Source organism: Polyodon spathula, chromosome 2 (genome assembly GCF_017654505.1).
Source record: "Polyodon spathula isolate WHYD16114869_AA chromosome 2, ASM1765450v1, whole genome shotgun sequence".
Classification (NCBI taxonomy): Eukaryota; Metazoa; Chordata; class Actinopteri; order Acipenseriformes; family Polyodontidae; genus Polyodon; species Polyodon spathula.
The window spans coordinates 74,964,992-74,984,828 of record NC_054535.1 but is presented as its reverse complement, the minus strand read 5'-3'; the positions used below and the strand labels follow the sequence as shown (position 1 = coordinate 74,984,828).

Below are 19,837 nucleotides of genomic sequence, written 5' to 3'. Positions count from 1 at the left end.
GACTTAACCTTTTTATAGCCATAACATGAAGTGAATTATTATGATCACTAATACATTTCAATGAGAATATCAACAGTATTGTTTATATTATTCCGTTGTCAGTTTAACAGGCAATGGTATAATACTAATCACAAATTCTTTAAAAGAGAAAAAAAGCCTGCCTGTGTCTTTTGAAACAGGGTTCTTGTAAGATGACTGGCTGTAACAAAGCAACGCATTCCTCGACTATAAAAAGACTTACCTACATTGTTCTTACTCAGCTGACTTGTGCAAAAAATGCAGGTCCCTCTTTTTCTCTAGTATATTTGTTATGAAGTGTTTTATGAACACATTTGCCTCGTTTTGTTTTCCTCCAGATGTGTTGGGTGTGTCTCCTCTGAGTAGCCCGATGTCTCCACACTCCCTGTCTTCAGATCCCTCCTCCCGAGACTCCTCTCCCAGCCGCGACTCCTCCATCTCTGCCGTCAGCCCCAAACAGCCAGTCATCATCCATAGCGCAGGAAAAAAGTTTGGCTTCACACTGCGTGCCATCAGAGTGTACGCTTGCGATGGTGACGTGTACACGGTGTACCACATGGTCTGGGTAAGTAATCTTTACATTTTGCAGACAGAGATACAATAATGACAGCAAGTCTGTTTAGGAGTGTTCCCAAATATCTTCATGAAAGAGTATTGGCCAATGATTATCTGCCCATGTCGGCCGATGCCGATAATAACAGAGAGTGCAGCTAAGCTATTTTAAACTATTAGAACAAGACATAGGGCCTATATTTAAACTGTTCTATAATTATAGATGTTAAAAAATGAACAGGTATTGTTTACTTGTTGCATTTAAGAATAGCTTTGTATTATAGGTGTGCTTAACAGCAATTTATACATTTGTTTTACAACAGTCACACAAAAATAACATTTTACTAGTAAAAACATTTCTGTAGAAAAAAACATATAATGTGACATTAACTTTTATAGCCATTTGCTGACAAACATTGCGTATTATATTCAATCTCAATTACAACAACTTGTGTTACATTTTTATTTTAAGCATACACTGCTTAGAAATACAGCACAACTTAAATTCTTCACTTAACCAAAAAAAAAAGATAACATTTCCGGTTACAAAATTCAGTTAAACTTGAATTTGTTGCTTAACAAAATGCCGCCAAATACACCCACAACCAGTGACGATTTAAGCAAGATCAACAACAATTACAAAAGGTCATTTTGAAGTACATTGAAATAATAATAATAATAATAATAATAATAATAACTTTAAACCATCAATGTTATTAAGGATTAAACATAAAAAAAAAAATAAAAAAAAGCATCACAATAATATTTTACTCCCAGTTCATCATTTTATTTAATGCAGCATCAAGTCTGTTCTGCTACACACAACCCGGCTAACCTGTTGTTGTCATTAAATTCTGTGCTGGAAGAAATTCAAGCATGAATATCGTTGTACATTATCGGCTAAAATAACAAAAATTGCCAATTGTGTGGGTTTTTTTTTTTTTTTTACCCTAAAGTTTAGGGTCCCAATAATATAAGACATGGACCTGGTATCAAAATTATTAAAAAATGATATAAATTCAATTAAAACTGGACTTGGAGTTGTCCATGGAAACAAGACATTACACATCCAGCTCAAGTCTATCTCGAGGTGGATTTATTGTTTGTTAATTGGTTCCATTTCAGAATGTCGAGGAAGGTGGACCGGCTCAGCAGGCGGGGCTGAGGGCTGGTGACCTCATCACACACGTCAACGGGGAGCCAGTGCACGGGCTCGTTCATACTGAAGTGGTGGAGCTGCTGTTAAAGGTGGGCTCAGCTTTGGATATTTTTAAGTTCACCAATCAACTGAAATGAACAGCATTCTGTTGTGAATCCAAGCTGTCATCATTTCATACGTTTCAGTGGTTAATTGGCTTGTCTGTTCTGTGGACCATCTTGTGTTTTGTGGCAGCAATATTATCGTCCATTTGTCCTACCCCTGCTCCTTGAACAATCAAATCAATTTCATTAGGAGCTTTTATTCTCGCTGCTGTGACTGGCTGTCAATCGTGGTTTCCCCAGGGAAATGACTTCAGGCATGATGCTTTAGGCAGTAGGATTGTGGGATGAAAAATTGTGACTTTGAATGAACTCTATATCACTTTGTTTCAGAGCGGAAACAAAGTAGCCATCACAACAACTCCGTTTGAGAACACGTCGATTAAAACCGGGCCTGCCAGGAGAAACAGCTACAGGAGCAAGATGGTGAGACGCAGCAAGAAACCTAAAAAGAAGGAGACCCAGGAAAGGTCAGCATGTGTGTGGGAGAGGGATCCTGCCCGGTCTTTTTTTTTCATTAAAATTATCTAGATGAGTGAAGTGAAAGTTATGGAAATAGTAATATTTTTTAGTTTTCGTGAACTTGGCTACCCTACCTGTTTTATCTTGTTGTTATTTTCATTTATACAGAGGTACATACTATATATGCAATTGGTTCAATATAAGCAGTACATGTGTTTTTCAGCCAAGCCTTTTGGAGATACATACAGTTGCTATAAAACAGTGCTGTACTGTTTTAAAATATTCATTGCCCTCTTTAGAATTTACAGATTTTATGTAAGTGCTTATATTTGTCTGACCACTGGGTGTCACTGTTGTTCCATGTAAGTAAAAAAATGTAATTTATAGCAACTCCCCTAAATACTGTTTATAAAAAATAAATAAATAAGCTAACTATACAAATATTTATTATAAATAAATCATTTTCTAGTTTAAATCTCTGAATCTAGGGCGAGACTAAAAAGTTAACGGCAGTGTGGCAGGCTGGCGAGTGGATAGAGGCCCAGAGACAGACTGCAGTTCAAAAAAATAACAATTTTATTATAAATAAACAAAAATAAAGTGCACAAGGGCAAAATAACAGATACTCAAATATAAATAAAGCAAAAACAAAACTCACAAAAATAAAGTTTCCAGGCTGGGCAATGCCTTCACTGGATTTAGAAAATTCAAAAACCACAAAACAAACACCAACCTGCTTCCTCAGCTCCCTCCTCCAAATGAGAAGCAGAGGCCTCCTTTTATATCAGGTGGCTGGGCGCTGATTGATCGTTAATCAACCTAATCAACTAATCAACCCCAGCCACCTGAACATAATAAACCCAGGCAGGTAGGGGAAGTTAACCCCATCCCTGCCAATTTCTAAAGAGCAGAGCTTTGCTCTGCCACAGGCAGTAACTGAAAGTAGTGCCGGATATTTGCCAAGACCTCAGTAATTGTGGGAGTAAATGTATGTATTGCCATTTGTTGTCTACTGCAGGAGGCGATCTATTTTCCGGCGATTTGCAATGCAGCCCTCTCCTTTGCTGCACACCAGCAGGAGTTTCACCTCTCTGAACCGGTCCCTCTCTTCAGGAGAGAGTCTGCCTGGCTCCCCTACACACAGCCTATCCCCCAGATCCCCAACTGCTGGCTTTCGGTCCACACCAGACTTCAATCAGTCAGGTAAGACAAATTCACATTTTATTAGAAATAACACCAAAAAAGCTTAATTTGCACAGTACTGTAAAATAATGCCATTTTCCAAAAGGCATTTCTTTCTACTCTAGCAGGGTATGAGTTGTTCGTTTTTTTTTTTTTTTTTTTACAGTTCAGTACTGTTACTTTAAAAAAAAATAAGTGTGTTTTAAAGTTATGTATTTTGACTGTGTGTGTACATTTCTGCATTCTGTGATGTATATTAATGTGCATGTCTTTGCTGTGTTCTTCACCCAGGTGCTACATCCTCTCAAAGCAGCTCCCCCAGCTCCAGTGCCCCTAACTCTCCTGCTGGCTCTGGTCACATCCGGCCCAGCACACTCCATGGTCTCGGCCCAAAGCTGAGCGGACAGAGGTACAGGCAGGGCCGAAGGAAATCAGCTGGAAGCATTCCCCTCTCTCCACTGGCCCGCACTCCGTCCCCAACTCCACAGCCCACTTCGCCTCAGCGATCCCCATCACCCCTACTGTCTCACTCCCTTGGGAGCTCAAAAACAACACAGACTTTTCCATCGAAGATGCACTCCCCCCCTACCATTGTCCGACACATGGTGAGGCCCAAGAGTGCAGAGCCGCCAAGATCCCCCCTGCTCAAGAGAGTGCAGTCCGAGGAGAAGCTCTCCCCGTCTTACCCCAGCGATAAGAAGCACCTGTGCCCCCGCAAGCACAGCCTGGAGGTGACCCAGGAGGAAGAGCAGAAGGAGCCCCTGCAGAGAGAACCCAGTCTGCAGAGTCTGGAGGAGACTGCATGTGAAACCCCCACAGTGACCCGCGTCCGACCCGCAGAGCAGGGCTGCCTGAAGCGCCCCAGCACACGCAAAATTGGGAGGCAGGAGTCCATCGATGAGCTGGATAGGGAGAAACTGAAAGGCAAAGTGGTCATGAAGAGGCAAGACTGGGCTGAGAGGCGCGAGTCGCTACAGAAACAGGATGCCCTGCAGGAATCCAGCTTTGAACCAGAGCAAGTCTCCTCTTCTAGTTCAGATGATACGGATAGAAGCTTTTCTGTCAGAGTTGGGCAGAGACTTGCGAGCGGTCCTGAAATATCAATGTTGGAGCCAAACGTTACTAGTAGCTCACTGAAAGACACATTGTACAAAAAATGTACCACAAGAGCTAATGAGAATGTTACTGAGCCACAGCATTCTCTTTGTGGAGCGTTGTGCAAGGGTGCAGAACCTGTTCCAGTACAGCATGACTGCTCCAGAACCCCATCCAGTTCCACACTTCAAGACCGCTCCTCTCCTTCTGCAGAGAGGCAGTACAGAGATAACATGGAGCAGCTAGCCAGACAGACAAAGGGAATTAGTAAATACGAAAGACTGGAGGCAAAACCCCAGAATATAGAACTTGTAAGAAAGAAGCAGTCTTTCGAGGAAAGAGATGACTGCATATGCACTGCACCCAAGAATCGGATTTCTCCAACGATCCACGAGGGCCGTCAACTGAATTCCAAAAGTTTGCAGCTAGATCCTTCCTCTGCTCAGGATCTTGGCAAAGGATCAATGAGTGTGGTTCATACATCACCCAATATTAACACTGACTCGTTGGCTCCGAAGTTGTTGAGTGGGAGAGGAGAAACCGCTGTCGAGAAGCTTCAGTTAATTTCAGCAACTGAGGGCCCAATGAGAAAGACATCCTCTGAATATAAACTGGAAAGTCGCTCCATGTCTTCTCTAAAACCTTTAGAAGGCACTCTTGATATAGCTATGTTATCTGGACCAAGGACTTCAAAAACAGAAATATGTTTGTCTAAAGTGGCAGAAAACCAAAGCAGTGCAAGCCTTGGAATATCAATAGAGACAAACCAGCATTGCACTGAAAAAATATCAAGCCAGCAACAGGCAATGGGCAAACCGCTGGCCGGTCGTGTAATCCCAGGGACCCCTGGGGCTGCAATGTCAGCATACAAAAACCCTAGAACTGAAGAGTGTAAAATGGAGAAACACAGCGCTACATTAACAGAGAAAGCTAGCTGCACTGAAGAGTCTACTGACATCGGCTGTGGATCTCAAAAGAATGCTACCCCAGATACAAAAGGGAAAACAGAGACGAATGCAAAGCAATGTGTGGTGCAAAATATCACTGCTTCCCCCCTGGCCAGGAATTCTATTCCAATCAAAACACCTACACTAAAAGATGCTGGCAGTCTAGTGCAGGCAGAAGGTAGTGGAGAACTGGGGAAACCTCTGGAAGCATTTAATCTAAAGACTGAAATCAAACAGCCCCCCGTGTCAAACAGTCCAAAAACCCCTAAGCAGCAGTCATCTGTTCAGATAGAGAATTCTGATGAGCGCAGAGGGAAGGAGTATGTCATCCAGCAGCAGCCAAGTGCAGTGAAGAAGGAAAGCATTGATAGACAGCTAGGTGTACGCAGCAAGGAACCTAGTGGAAAAGATTTGCCACCCACTGTTCCGAGCTGTCAGCATGTTTTTGCACCTCAGGAAAGGGGAAGAGGGGAACAGGGGGCTCTTTCTGACAAGGTGAAACAGAGCCAAGTGAAACAAAAGGCTGTTACCAGTGACGGTAAAACCAGTGCACCTCAAAGGGAATGTTTGGCAGACTTTAGGAGAAGTGGTGCATGTGCTGTGCAGGCAGAGTCCTCTAATTCCCAAGCTAAAAGCGCAGATGGAACCCTACCAAGCACTTACACTTTGAAAGATAACAATCGTCCTTCTGGTTCGCCTGTTGGAACAGAACAGAAAAACTATAAATGTTCAGACGACAAGAGGGCCAAATTCCAGGAACAAAGTACAAAAGTAGTGGGCAAAAGTGATACATCTAAAGTTAAAACAGACAGCTTACAGAAAACCACGTTGACTCAAAAGTTAAACAGTGTAGATGTTAGTAATCAAACACAGCCCAGCACAGTGACGCAAAACATCAATAACAATCCGCCAAAGATGAGCGCTAATAAGACAGAGGGGATAGTGACAGAGTCTTTCAAAGTAAAAAGCGGCTTGTTGGAACCCAAATCCCAGCCAAAGCCTTGTGCCACTGAACAGGGAGGCCTCTTACTCCAGACCAGTGATTTAAAGACAAAAGAACCTTCTTCTAAAATGCAGTCCTCCTTAAAACCTCCTCCTGCTCAAGACAGTCAGACAAGTTCAACGTTAGGGATGGATGCGGACAGACAGGCCAGTTTTAGGGACAAAAGCTCCAAATGCGAGCAAAGAGAAAATATTAGTGGAAACTCTGGGGGTGCTGAAAAATGTGAAGGGAAATGCACAGAAAAGTCTGCTATTAAAAAAGAGAACCTTGATGGGAGACCAAGAGAGCCAGCAACTTTGCCAAACCCAGAGAGACTGCATGGTCAGAAAGACCTAACGAAGAATGTTGCGCCTCTCCAGAAGCAAGTGTCTGGGGAGAAGATAAAAGAAGCACAGATGCACAGTGACACACTTTCAGCCAAGGTTAACGCCAGCACAGTCAATGTTAAAGGTGAACCACAGGTGACTCTTGCCATGGAGGGTGGCACCAGGAAAGCAGCTGAGGGTACAGGGCCTGTGGCTCAGAAATGTCAACAAATTTCACCGCCTATCAGCAGCATCAGGGCTGAACTCAATCAAGGGACTTGGGAAAATACTAAAACCCCGAACCCTGAAAAGCTTGTGTCTGCTCCTAAAAAAGATGCAGCCGAGCAAAAAGGGAAAGAGAAAATTCACTCGCAAACACCCCTTGTAAAGAGTGTCCGCAAAGACACGTCAAAAATGTCCCTAACTGTGCAAGACAGCTGTCTTCCCAGCATACCTTTAGAGAAGGACTCCAGCCGGCAGAAACGAGCCAGGGAGGCAGCACGTGGAAATCCGCACAGAAAGTCACAGCCAGGGAACGCAGGGACATGAGGAAAAACCAGACGCATCAGCCAACGCAATTATTACATTATCTTTACTGCAGCTCTAAACATGTACTGTGTAGTGTTTGAAAGCAAACAAGGCATGTATTTTTTGGTGCGCAATATCAGTATAAAAATGGCTTTGTTTTCCACATGTCGTCTTTATTAAGAACCGGTAAAACTGTCACCACATAGTATTTGTACAGTGTCTTTACTGTAACGTTTTTCTTTGTGTGAGCTGGGTGTGTGTGCGTGCGTGTGTGTGTGTGTGCGTGTGTGTGTGTGTGGGTGGAAGGGATGTGTTCTCTGTAAATATATAAAAAGGAGTAATAAGTTAAATACAAAGTAGGCTACACATTTTGCTGCTGATTTTCATCATGTACCAAAAGTAACATTTATTTTTACTGTTTGTTTACTCTTTTGGGAACTAGCTGTCAGGTGGCATATCCACTGTGTTCACAGAGAAGGGTGTGATCTCTATTGTGAACAGGCCTTTTTAAGTTTATAATTTTTGTGCCAATTATGGGTGGCTTTGAATTGCACATTTAGTACTTGACTGGGACCACTAGAGGTTTTAAGGTGTGTGTGTTTGTGTGTGTGTGAGTGTGTGTGAGTGTGTGTGTGTGTGTTTAACCGTGTCTAAGTCAGTTTCAGTTTCAACACTTTTAGTATCACCCATAAAACCATTAGGGTTAGTGATGAAATAAGGGTGTGTTTCCCCTGAATGTTGCAATGTAGTGGACTGGTAGCATGAAACGTTCATCTCACTGGTCAGGGAATTTTAATGCTAACAAAAGAAAAAGAATGTCACCAAATATTATTATTATTATTATTATTATTATTTATTATTATTATTATTTATTTTTATTTTTTTCACTCTAAGCATACACAATTTGAGAAGCACTGTTTCTGGCAATGGTACATGGAAGCAACCTGTATTCTGCCACATGCCTGCAACTATTCAATATAAAATGCTCTTAAGGTTCTGCAAAATGCATTGCATCATATCTAGTAGAAGGGAGAGAGAAGCTTGCTGATAGTAAGTGTAGGTGAAATTCACATTCCTTTAAAAAACATTAAGTAGCTCTTTACATTTCCTATAGTAATGTTTCATGTGTGTGCAAAAAAATAGAACCTGTTGACACTACTTAATTGTAAAGAAAAGAAAAAAATGAAAAAAGGAGGGGTATAATGGGCTTGTGTGATGCTTCGATATGTTTTTTTCACTTTTGCTAAGCCTTTAATTGTGCATATTGTAGAACTTGTAATTATGTAATATTTTATTCTGCTTGGTTTATGGTTTCCTTTGAATAAGCTACTGTAAAATTCACATGTGTACAAACATTTGTCAGAGGCAGAAGCATTTACATGGTAATACAACTCCGTGTTCTGGCATTCACATTCATTGTAAGCCTTTCTGACTGGTTAATTAGAGGAGCTGAAACAATTCATGTTTAGACTATCCGTTTCCAATCCTGACTTTCAGTGATACAAAAAAATAAATAAGATAAACACAATTTTGAGAAATCGTCTTCAGTGCTGAAAGTTTAGCATCACTGAAGATTATTTTTTTTAATGTTTGTTTTTGAAGTTATAGGTAAAGATCCTTAACTTTTAAACAGAAGGCACAGCACATGCTGAAACTAAAAGAATGAGAGAATTTAGCAATTCTATCCTTATTGAACGAAGGGCAATCTTTTATTACTATACTTCTGTTTGGGTGAAAGCAGGAATAAAATGAAACCTGTATATATATGTGTATGTGTGTGTGTGTATATATATATTATATATATATATATATATATATATATATATATATATATATATATATATATATATATATATATATATATATATATATATAATAATCATCAGGTGAGAACTAAGAATATTTTCAATAATTGCTTTATCTTCAAATGACAGCACAGTAGTTGTCCATTAAATAAAGAATCAGGATCTCTGAAAGGGAGACACTAATTTGGTCCTTAAAATTTGTTAAAGCACATTCAACATTTGTTTACAAATGCATCATGGATGTATATGTTGTATATTACATTACTACTTTGCCAAATCTGTGCGTTGCATTTGGAAACCTCACAGAACATAGCTTGTGATTGTGTAGTTTACTGTGTCTTCGTGGTTCGTCTTACCAGGAAGTTGTTTAGTTAAAGACTGTGTGGTAACCAGTTAGTCTCGTGTAATCGTTTGTCAAGTTATACATGTGTTTATTTTGTTGACTAGTATTACCAGCTGTAGATGAACTTGCTTAAAATGGTTTGTCTTTTAGGATTTGTGCAATAAAAAAGTGTGTTTGTATTTTCTCCAAGGAAATCTCAATGGATGTCATAGTTGTTGTATACTAAACAAATATTTATACTTCTGCAGTTGCACAACACTACAATAAAAAGCATGGATGACTGAAGTTTTGACGTCTCAGTCATTTATCAAAGTATTAAAATGCTTCATTGTGAAAGTACAAAAACTTTGGGCTAAATTGTCAAAGCAATTTACTTCGAATTGTCATTAGTGCATTTTTTGGTTTGAAAGAAAAAAAAAACAATTTGGATTTCTAAAACGAATAATAAGCAATTTTAGACCATGTCAAAGCTGTTTATTTCTGGGTTGGTAACTATATTAGGTGTGTTTCCACTATTTGAAAACATACGAGCGACAATTAGGAGTAAATGGCTTTGAGAATGTAGCCCATTATTTGTTTTTTATATTATCATGTTGACTAAAAATACATTTGTACACAAAAACAAACAACCTATGTATTTATTCATTTCTTTATTTTACATTTTTGTAACCGAAAAAACATCACACAGGTAGTACAAATAAGCCTATTAAAGCAAATTGTCTTGTTTGGTTTGTACCGGATTTCAATTAATTCCACTGAAAGGCAAAACAAAGTATAGATTAATTTCCAATTGCAAATCGGGATATGCTTTTGCTTAATGCATGTTGTAAAGCATTTTGTGATGGTGGTCCACTATGAAAGGCGCTATATAAAATAGATTGATTGATAGATAATATTGCTAGTTTTTCAGCGTAATCCCGAAACAGTACAGAAACTGCACACCCTGGGTATATTTGCAAGAATCTGAACACAAGAGTAAATGTAAAATATGCACTATAATCTGTTGTCAGATTGTTTTTTCAGTTGTTCCCCTTTGTGGTGGATACTTGGTCATCACTGATTTTTTTTTTTTCATTGTCAGTATGTGTACCAATAAACTGGCCTACTTCACACAAGAAGGCCTTTGAGTAATGTGCCTGCAGGAGTGCAGCTATACTTGTGGTGCACAGTGTGCTCTTTACCTTGACTAATTACTGAACTTCTGTGTTATAAAACAGCTCCAACAGGGCGTGATTATGAATAGTTTCATTAAGACATTGCAATTATAATGCATAATTTGTTGATCATGCAAAGGCAAAAGAAAAAAAAAATAACAATCAATGAACTAAATAAGGCCAGCACTCCCCAGTACATGTAGCAACAAATTGCTTTCCAGTCTTACTCATGTTCAAAACCAGAGCAAGACCAACAGTCCATGCAGACTGAGGAGGCCGCAACCCACGTCTGTGCCTTCGTGGAATACGAAAAAAACTGAAAAAGCAATTTTATGTAGCAAGGAGAAATCATCATCAAAGAATTCAGAACCTAGTTGTTGTGTGTGTGTGTGTTTTATTATTTTTTTATCATTTAAGATCACTAATGATACGTTTCAAGCCTTTGGTAGGAACAAAAGCCTGCATGCACTGACTGTATGTGGCACTTCCTCCCAGCCACAGCAGCAAGAGTGCTTATCAGCACTGCAGAGAGCACAAGTAAAATGATCAGTACCAAGTGATTGCCACAAGACAGGTGGACATCCGCTACCCTGGTCCCTGGCATGGGGGAACCACAGTCAGTCTCTTCTGGATCCAAAATTTTATCCATGTTCTGCTGATACCAATTGATGAAGTCAAGGTTGGAACAGTTGCACAACAATGGGTTGTAGCTCAGCCTTATTTTACTGCTGGGCTCCATTAGGTTAATCTGTTCCACTGCTATGATCTCAATGTTATTCCTTGCGAAATTCAGATGGATGTTCTTCAGAGCAGGGAAGGCATGACCGTTGAATTTAAAAAGACTGTTCTTGCTTACGTCGACATACTTTAGCTCCTTAAGAGGTTCAAATGCCTTGTCTGCAATGGCAGTCAATTGACATTCAGATAGGATCAGTATCTCCAGCTTAGGCACGCACTTAAACATTTCACTGACTTGGATAACACCGGAATGAAATGAGTTTCCTTGCAGACTAAGCACACGTAGGCTTTGAAGCCCCTCCAACAGGTACACATTGCTTGTGTTTGTGTAGGTGTGTGACAGGTTGAGAGTTTGCAACTGCTGCAAGTTGTGGAAAGGCCCCCGAGATACACTGTAGGTGATTGCCGTCTGTGTCAAGTCGAGGAGCAACAGGTTTGGTGTCTCACTGAATGGAAGCCCTTGCATGCTCATCTTGCTGTTGTAGCTCATATTCAAGTGAAGCAGACTGCCCAGGCCTTTAAGTTGAATACCACAGCAGCTACCTGTTTGAAGAAAGCTGTGACTCATATCCAGGTGTTCAAGTTTAGAAAGAGCTTGCAAGCAACCTTGATGGAATTGTAGAATTTTTGTGTTGCCTTTTAAGGAGAGGTGGGTCAAAGCAGGAAAGTTTTGTGCAAAAGTTAAACAGACATTTTGGAAATGGTTCTCGTTTAGAATTAGGTGAGTGAGGGAGTCCATACCTTGAATGTTGGAAGGTAGAAAGCTAATGTGACTTCGAGTCAGGTCTAGTTTTTGAAGCTTGGTCAGGCATTTGAATGTTGCATTGCTGAAGTCCTTGAAACTAAGTAACTGGAAACTGAGTTCCTCTACTGTGATATCGCAAAGCCCTTGGAGTGATGTAGGAGTTATATCTGTTGGCTCTGGAGTGTCATCATAGGTACCTAGCTTTAAAACTCTAGTGCTGAGTCCCTTTAGTCCGAGTAAAATCACAGACAAGTCGACCTCATTAAGGCATCCGCTGAAGTCCAAGCTGTTGAACTGACATGAATCAAAGGCTCCCGGTTCAATAAAAATAATGTCATTACCCTTGAAGTTTAGGTTGAGTCCTATGACATGCTTTAATACCTCAACATCAGTAGGATGTATTTTCTGAATGCCGTTCAACTGGAAATCGAGATTCTTCAGGTTCCTTGTTGTAAAACTGCTCAGAAACTGCAGTGAGTAAATGTCGTTATCACCAAAATCCAGGGTTTCCAACCAGTTCAGGTTCTTGATGGGTACAAACCGCAGAGTACTCAATGCTGTCTGGGCTAAAAAGAGATGCTTCAATTTCATAGGGCCACTGAAGGCATTATCAGCAATAAACATGAATTGGTTTCCAATTAAAACCAGTGTCTGCAGGTTGATTTGGTACTGGAAGGCATCCTCGTATATCCAGTTAATTTGGCACCTAAAACGAGCAACAGTCAGCATGAGAGACTATTTTGGGAACAAAAACAACTATGTTACAGTCCAAGATTTAATGGGTCAGTCAGCCTTTATCAGTGCTAACTCTACAGCAAAAAAAAAAAAAAATGGTTTGACTGAACTGTTCAGATTATGAATCAAAATGACGCACCAGAGCCACAGTGGCTCTCTTCTGTACTACAGCACTGTGTTGTTCTTGTCAGTGAACTATACTGAATACATCAATTCTGACAAATAATAATAAATAACTACCGTAATTCAACTCCCATTCTTCGTTTGGTAGACTATTTCACAGTACTCAGAAAACACAGGTATTTGAAGTTTCATCTTTGTCAGTTCAGTAGGCTGAAGTCATTTTAGTTTTATTGGTTTAGTTTTAAGCTCTTATTAAAAAATAAATAAAAATCTAAATCACTTCCCCATTGCAACCTGTCAGCAGCAGCTACACATTATTTTGCTGACAGTGTAAGACTTTGAATCAGAATGTAAACGCCAAAGCTTTCTAAATGTTTCAAGCACAACAGGTTTCTATTACACTCTTTGTAGGCTAGACCCAACTTGCTTCGTCCGTGGGCCTGACACAGCAAAGAGTGTGAGAAATACACTCAAATTGATCTGAGATAGCCACCCATCACTTCTAAACATACATCAGAAGAAGCCACCGAACACTTAGAAACGTACATGATGTGTCTATTACAATGTGTTGCAACATGCTGTGCACCTAATTACAGCTACGACTAACATCGGCTAAACCATCTGGGGAAAGAAATATTAGTTTCTTTAAGATGACAGGAAATAAACAGAAACGGAGAAAATACAGAAACTACCAAATTCCCCTTCCGCTGATCAGTATAATAAGAAGGAGCAAGCCGCTCCCAAGTCATGCCAGCATCAGTACTGCACCTTGTTAAATCCAGATCGATGAGCTCCCTCAGTTTGATGAAGGTCGAGTTGTGAATGAAAGGGAGAGTGTTGAAGCTGAAATCTAACCCTGTGGTGGACGGTGGAAGGGACTCGGGAATACTCATCAGTCCTTGTCCGCTGCAGTCATACGTTTTATCCTGGGCAGCCTGTTGAAAATCAGTAAAGGAAAGTTTCCTGTTCTGTTTCTAGGGCTGTGTTTGTATACCTGCGGTATGTTTGGAAATGCTCATCTGTCGTATCATTCCTATGGTAATTCATCTTGTAACAGGAAATCCATCTGCACACATTTATGAAAGGTCTTCAATTCTTCCTGTCAATGTGTATGATTTGCTACTGAAAGACAGTAGAGAAGCTGGTTGGAAAACTTGATATTCCATATGAAATACTGATGAATACAATACTCAATACATTTGACACAAAAAAGATTAAAAAAATAAATAAAAAAATACCAATAGTTCCTCTGATAATTTCACACACCACGAGTCGGACAGCAACACGCAGATATACCATACATTCACTGTGCACTTAAACTAGCTCAGCTCTGGTGATACAAAACGTAATATCAATTATAAATGATACAGATCTACCTAACAGATGTGTAATCACATGTATAGTGCAGCTGATCTTCAACAGTCTTTTTTGTCAAATCACATTCAAGTTGCTGACAGCCTTGTCACAAGTTTTTTCTCTTTTTTTTTTATTCTGCTGTATTAGCCTCACATGAATGTTGTTAATTGTTTACCTGTGAACATTCCATCCTTGAGAATTTCATTGTTGGAGCAAGACCAGAAAAATTAAAAATCACCAAAATAAGCAAAAAATCATCTAGATTCATGTTCATAAACAAAAACTGAACTATGGAGAGCTTACCCTTAATTTCTTTTGTAGTGCAAAAACAGGACATGAAACTTTTTGGAAAAGACAAAAGCAGAAGTACCCACAGAATGGTTCACTGTTTGGGGATTAACCCTTAAGTGGCTCATTATCATATACTTGATTGAGACAACTTGATAACACTCTTGTACCTGAGAGACTGTATATACCCTGAGAATAGAATCATCCAATACCTGATGAAGCTCCTGTACCTGAGAGACACTATATACCCTGAAAATAGAATCATCCAATACTTGATGACGCTCTTACACCCTGAGAATAGAGACATCCAATACTTGATGATGCTCCTATACCCTGAGAATAGAGACATCCAATACCTGATGATGCTCCTATACCTAAGCAAATTGCTGTTGGACAATTGGTTATATAAATATATCCCTCCCCAGGCTGCTTAAACATTTAAAACTATCTGAATAGCAGAAGTTTAATCTGGGTATTTTGATGATGAAATTTAATGTGTGCAATTTCCTGTGAAATCAAAAGCTATGGTTTTTTGCTGAGTAGAAAGTTGCCTCCCCACAGCACAAAAAACCTCCTGGGGGGGCAACCATGTATTTCAATTTAGGACAATATATGGTATATTAGTAAAGCTTTCTATTTTTAATGAGGCAAATACCATTTCTAGTTTGTGTTTTACACAATAGCAGAAAACATTCACCATACAGACTATCTCCTGTTACAATTCCACGTGTTAATTTCTTTCATTATCCGGGAGTTCCTTCCTTTTGCATTTTGCTTTTTCCTTGTTCAGGTCACTCCATTCATGCCTGTCAACAACAATTAGGAAGGCTCCTTTTGGCCAGTTGCTATGTCTTCTCATTTGAACATTAAATGGTTTTAGTATATTATGAGTAACACAGTAAATATACACACAGTATGTCTGTAATTATGCAGTTGAATTTAAAGAGACATTTCTGGTGTTTGTCATTTACAGATTTAAAATAACTCATGTTGGCATGCAACCTACTAAGAGTAATGTGTTGGTTAGATTTATATTCTGTAGCATGTTTAGATCTTATTTATGCTGCTTTGTAATCAATGGTAACAAGAAATGCACAGTGTAGCACCATATATACTGATGCACAAAAGAAAAGCAACTCTAATGGATTTAATAAAATATTTTAAACATAGATGACAAACAAAATCCCAGAAAATGTGAAAAAAAATAATTAAAAAAAATCATGATAAGTTTTCAGTGTGAAACGTGGCACACATTACAAAGTTAGTATCAGGTATCACCTCCCTGAGCATTAACACAATCCTGGCAGCGCTGATTCATAGACCTGATCAGCCTCTGGATAGACTGCTGTGGGATGTTCCGCCACTCTTCCTGTGCAGCTGGCGAAGGTTGGCTGGTTGTGATTGTCTTCTGCGGATGGCACTGGTGATTTGTTCCCACAGATGTTCTATTAGACTCAGGTCAGGAGAAAAAGCTGGCCACGGCAAGACCTCGAGATTGTTCTTGAAGTTGTGCAATTGTAATCCTAGCACTGTGTGGTCTTGCATTGTCCTGCTGGAAAATCAACACTTCCAGATTGGCTTGCAGGAATGGAAAAACTGTTGCCTCAAGGACTTGTATCGTTGAGCAGTAAGGTTACCCTCAAACTGCACCAAAGGCATTCTTGTATTTTAAAGGAGATTCCTCCTCACATCATCACACTTCCAGTGCCCCACTGGTTGGCTTGAACAATGCAACAGTAGGCATAACACTCACCACGACGGCTCCACACACATTGTCTTCCGTCAGGGCTGTCAAGGGCAAAACGGCATTCGCCAGGGAATAAAATATTCCACCACTCTCTCTGCCGCCACCTCAGATGTTCTCTGGTTCACAGAAGACGACGATTTCGAACATGCAAATCGTTTTCATGCAAATGGCGAGCGATGGTCATTCTGCTGATGTGCGGGTTATTTCTTCCTGGAATTTCTCATGCTGTAGCCACTGCAGTCTGAAAAAGATTACAGATGGATCAGTCAGGTGTAATGGTGCTGGGCCGGTGTGGTGACCCTCTGCCTTCCAACATGTGGCCTGTTCCTTACAGAGCCGGTTTCTCTGGACAAGTCTGTTGATTGTTGATGCAGAACATCTCATTCTCCGGGCAACTTCTCTCACAGACAGGCTGCCTTCAATCATGCCGACAGCAACAAGGTGATCTTTATTACTCAAGTGGGGCATGGTCGTATCTTTCGCTGGTCTTTTCGAATGGCTATTTATACAGATTCTTAATTCATTCATTCACTCATTCTGGCAATTTTAAATCATCTCAAATACCAAACACAAAGCACCTGCCGTTTTTATGAAATCGCATGACTTGAGCTCAGTATTTTGTTATCCTAAAGAACAATACTACTCAAACAATCAACAGCCCTATCTACTTACTATTTAAAATGTAAATAACATTGTGTATGTGCCCAATGAACTATTGATGTAAAACTTAGACTTGCATGTTCATTGTGCATCTGTCTATAAATACAATGCTTTGCTAGAACTGAGAAGATAAGATGAACATTCTGTAAATGAGACGCTCTACAGTGCATCCTTGATAACAATAGCTCTTGATAATGTGAACTTTTGAGCTTGCATCAGTCATCCACTAGATCCTTCCTTTGGGAAACAAGGCTGGTAAATATGAAACACATCACTATCATCTCAGTGAACAGATGGCTGATGCACAGTGGACCACAGTGCATCAGCCATCTACCATAAGGACACTCCGCCCCTTACCACAGGGTAAGGCCTTTACTCTGCAAACACGCTCAAGGAAATGAAACATCTTTCCTAGTTCCTTTTTTATGGGCAGAGAGACGCATTACTAAATGAATACATCCAGAACCTAATCCTGCAATGCCATTCTGATTTCATTGAGAATTATAACACTACTGTTTATACAAATTATTTTCCTCATATTTTGTACTTTGTACACCCTCCCCAGTTCCACTTGTTTGTGCATTAATCTGTTTTGCTATAAAAAATTAAAACCAGCACCTTGTTCACCTATGTGTTTACCCGGCTGCCTTCCCTCATCATACAGTCAGTAAGTATCTTCATTTATTATTGAATTGATTGTCTTTTTCACCTACCTTGTAACACTAACTGATGTCTCATCGTCTATGTGCAGTACCCTGTGCTCAGTCTGTTTCTCCAATTCAATACTGGCCTATTATACATGTGTAAAAATATATTGATCTACTTTATAACTAGTCTAGCAATAAGTAACAATACAATGTTTACTGGTAATGATGTGCAGAAAATTCCTATTTAACTTGCCACAATTGTAACATTTGGTTATTGGACAACACTGTGGACTAGATCAATGGTTCTCCATCCTGGTTCTCGAGGACCCCTGCGTCTTTTGTGTCATTACAACTGAGCACTCAATTACTTAACTAAACCCTTAAGTGAACTAACAATTAGCTTAATTAGTTTTCAGCTCTTAAACAGTTGGAGATTTCAGCTTAACTGTAAAATGTTATAACTTGAAATCTGAAACTTTTTAGGAGAACAATTAAGGCCTAACTAAGCTACTTGTTAGTTCAATTAGGGGTTTTGTTAAGTAAGTGTGAGCTCAGTTGGAATGAAAACCAGAAGACACAGGGGTCCCTGAGGACCAGGATTGAAAACCACTGGGCTAGATAATGAAAAACTATGACACTGCATTAAGATTGCTTTATTACTCCCTTTTGTGGTGAGCCATGGCTTCCCACGTTTCAGCTTAATCTCTTTACAGAAGGATAAATCCTTCTAGACAAGTGATTTAAAAAAAAAAAAAAAAAAAAAAAACTTATTAACTCTTTACTGGGCTTTTACTGAAGGTAAAAGTCCAAGTGTGAGTTAAAATAAGTAGAATTAGCAAACCAGGTATTTACATGAGTAAAAGACTGAACAGTCTTGCGAACACCTTCTGTGCATTGCTTGCATTACAACAGGAAACTTGATGATCACTGGATGAAACCTTTTCTTATGAAAACAAAGACACTTTGGTTTATCCAGCCGGTGCTACATACCTCAACTTCTGAACCCAGGCCAAAGCAGCTTATCAAACAACACAATTCCGCGATTAATAATAGCCACCCGGAATGATTGCAAGCATTGTATAAAGGTAAGCAAAAAGCACAGAAAAAATATCAATTTTATTTGAAGTCATTTAGTCTTTAGTAACTACAGGTAACTCACACACATCTGGTAATCTATCACCCTAACACAGTGTGTACTTTTTTCTTCTTATAAAAGCATATTGCTGGAAGTCATGTGTTTTATTTCCAGTCACAATGTGGAACCAGTAGACTGTGTAGAAATGAAGAAATAGCTGTGACTCAAAGCCTGTTGTAATAAATTCAACACCAGTGTTGTGGTTACGTAGCTGTATGTTAAAACAGCTACAGTATTTCAGTTTCCTGGGCACTTTAACTAGCCCTGAGTTTGGCCATCATAATGAAGTAAGCAAAAGTTTCTTAGTTCTGTATTTAATTAAACTCAAAAGTTTACAAAATATTATTTTGGACTGAGTTTTATTATGTATGCAGATTAGGGTAACATGGGATGCACATCGTACTGCACATGGACGATGAGACATCAGTTAGTGTTACAAGGTAGGCGAAAAAGACAATTCAATAATAAATGAAGATACTTACTGACTGTATGATATAAATAATAATTACCCACTGTATGTGGTGGGTAATTCACTGACACAGGAGACAGACAGGTGGATTTGGCAACACCGCACAGGTGCCCAGTTTTATTTTTGGGGTGCTATTTTTAAGTTTATCCTGCAGATGGCGCTGTGGGTCCGTGGTCTGAGTTACCAACGATGGTAAAGAGAACCACGGGCATACCAAGCGATGGTACACAATACCGGCGCCTTGCAGGTGCTCAAAGAAATAATAATGAAAACAGAAGGCAAAAATAACAAGGGAAAAATAACACAATAATAAAACTACAAACAAAAGGTGCTGCACTCTGCAGCAATATCCCGGTTGGCGCTGCCCGTGCGACCCGGATGTCCGTCCTACACTGCCGGCTACCTAGCCTGCTCCGCTAGACTTTTAAGGGGTCTGCCCAAGGGTTCCCCGCCCTTACTGTCTCGCTGTGACACGTTCGTTTCTTTTTCTCTCCCAGTTGGTTCTCAGTCCGGGACCAGCGTTTCCTCACTCTCAGCGCG

General features: G+C 39.8%; 2 protein-coding genes across 3 annotated transcripts in view; one reads left to right on the top strand and one right to left on the bottom strand.

Annotated features, from left to right (window-relative positions):
- LOC121300729 (microtubule-associated serine/threonine-protein kinase 4-like) overlaps positions 1-9,138 on the top strand; it is a 163,490-nt gene extending 154,352 nt beyond the window's left edge. The window contains exons 26-30 of the mRNA XM_041229486.1: positions 357-583; positions 1,696-1,818; positions 2,164-2,300; positions 3,311-3,495; positions 3,766-9,138. Coding sequence (XP_041085420.1) covers positions 357-583; positions 1,696-1,818; positions 2,164-2,300; positions 3,311-3,495; positions 3,766-7,373 — 4,280 coding nt within the window. The 3' untranslated portion in view covers positions 7,374-9,138. The remainder of the gene's footprint in view (positions 1-356; positions 584-1,695; positions 1,819-2,163; positions 2,301-3,310; positions 3,496-3,765) is intronic.
- Positions 9,139-10,135: 997 nt separating this feature from the next.
- Positions 10,136-14,690, bottom strand: LOC121300601 (CD180 antigen-like). Of its 2 annotated transcripts, none has more exons than XM_041229220.1 (3): positions 14,527-14,690; positions 13,764-14,117; positions 10,136-12,843 (listed from the first exon to the last, which is right to left on the bottom strand). In XM_041229220.1, exons 2-3 carry the CDS (start codon positions 13,886-13,888, stop codon positions 11,076-11,078), a joined length of 1,893 nt encoding a protein of 630 aa, XP_041085154.1. In that variant the 5' UTR covers positions 13,889-14,117; positions 14,527-14,690; the 3' UTR covers positions 10,136-11,075. The 2 variants fall into 2 exon arrangements, with proteins under 2 accessions (XP_041085154.1, XP_041085146.1); XM_041229212.1 differs by having other exon boundaries at positions 13,764-13,930.
- Positions 14,691-19,837: the final 5,147 nt, after the last annotated feature.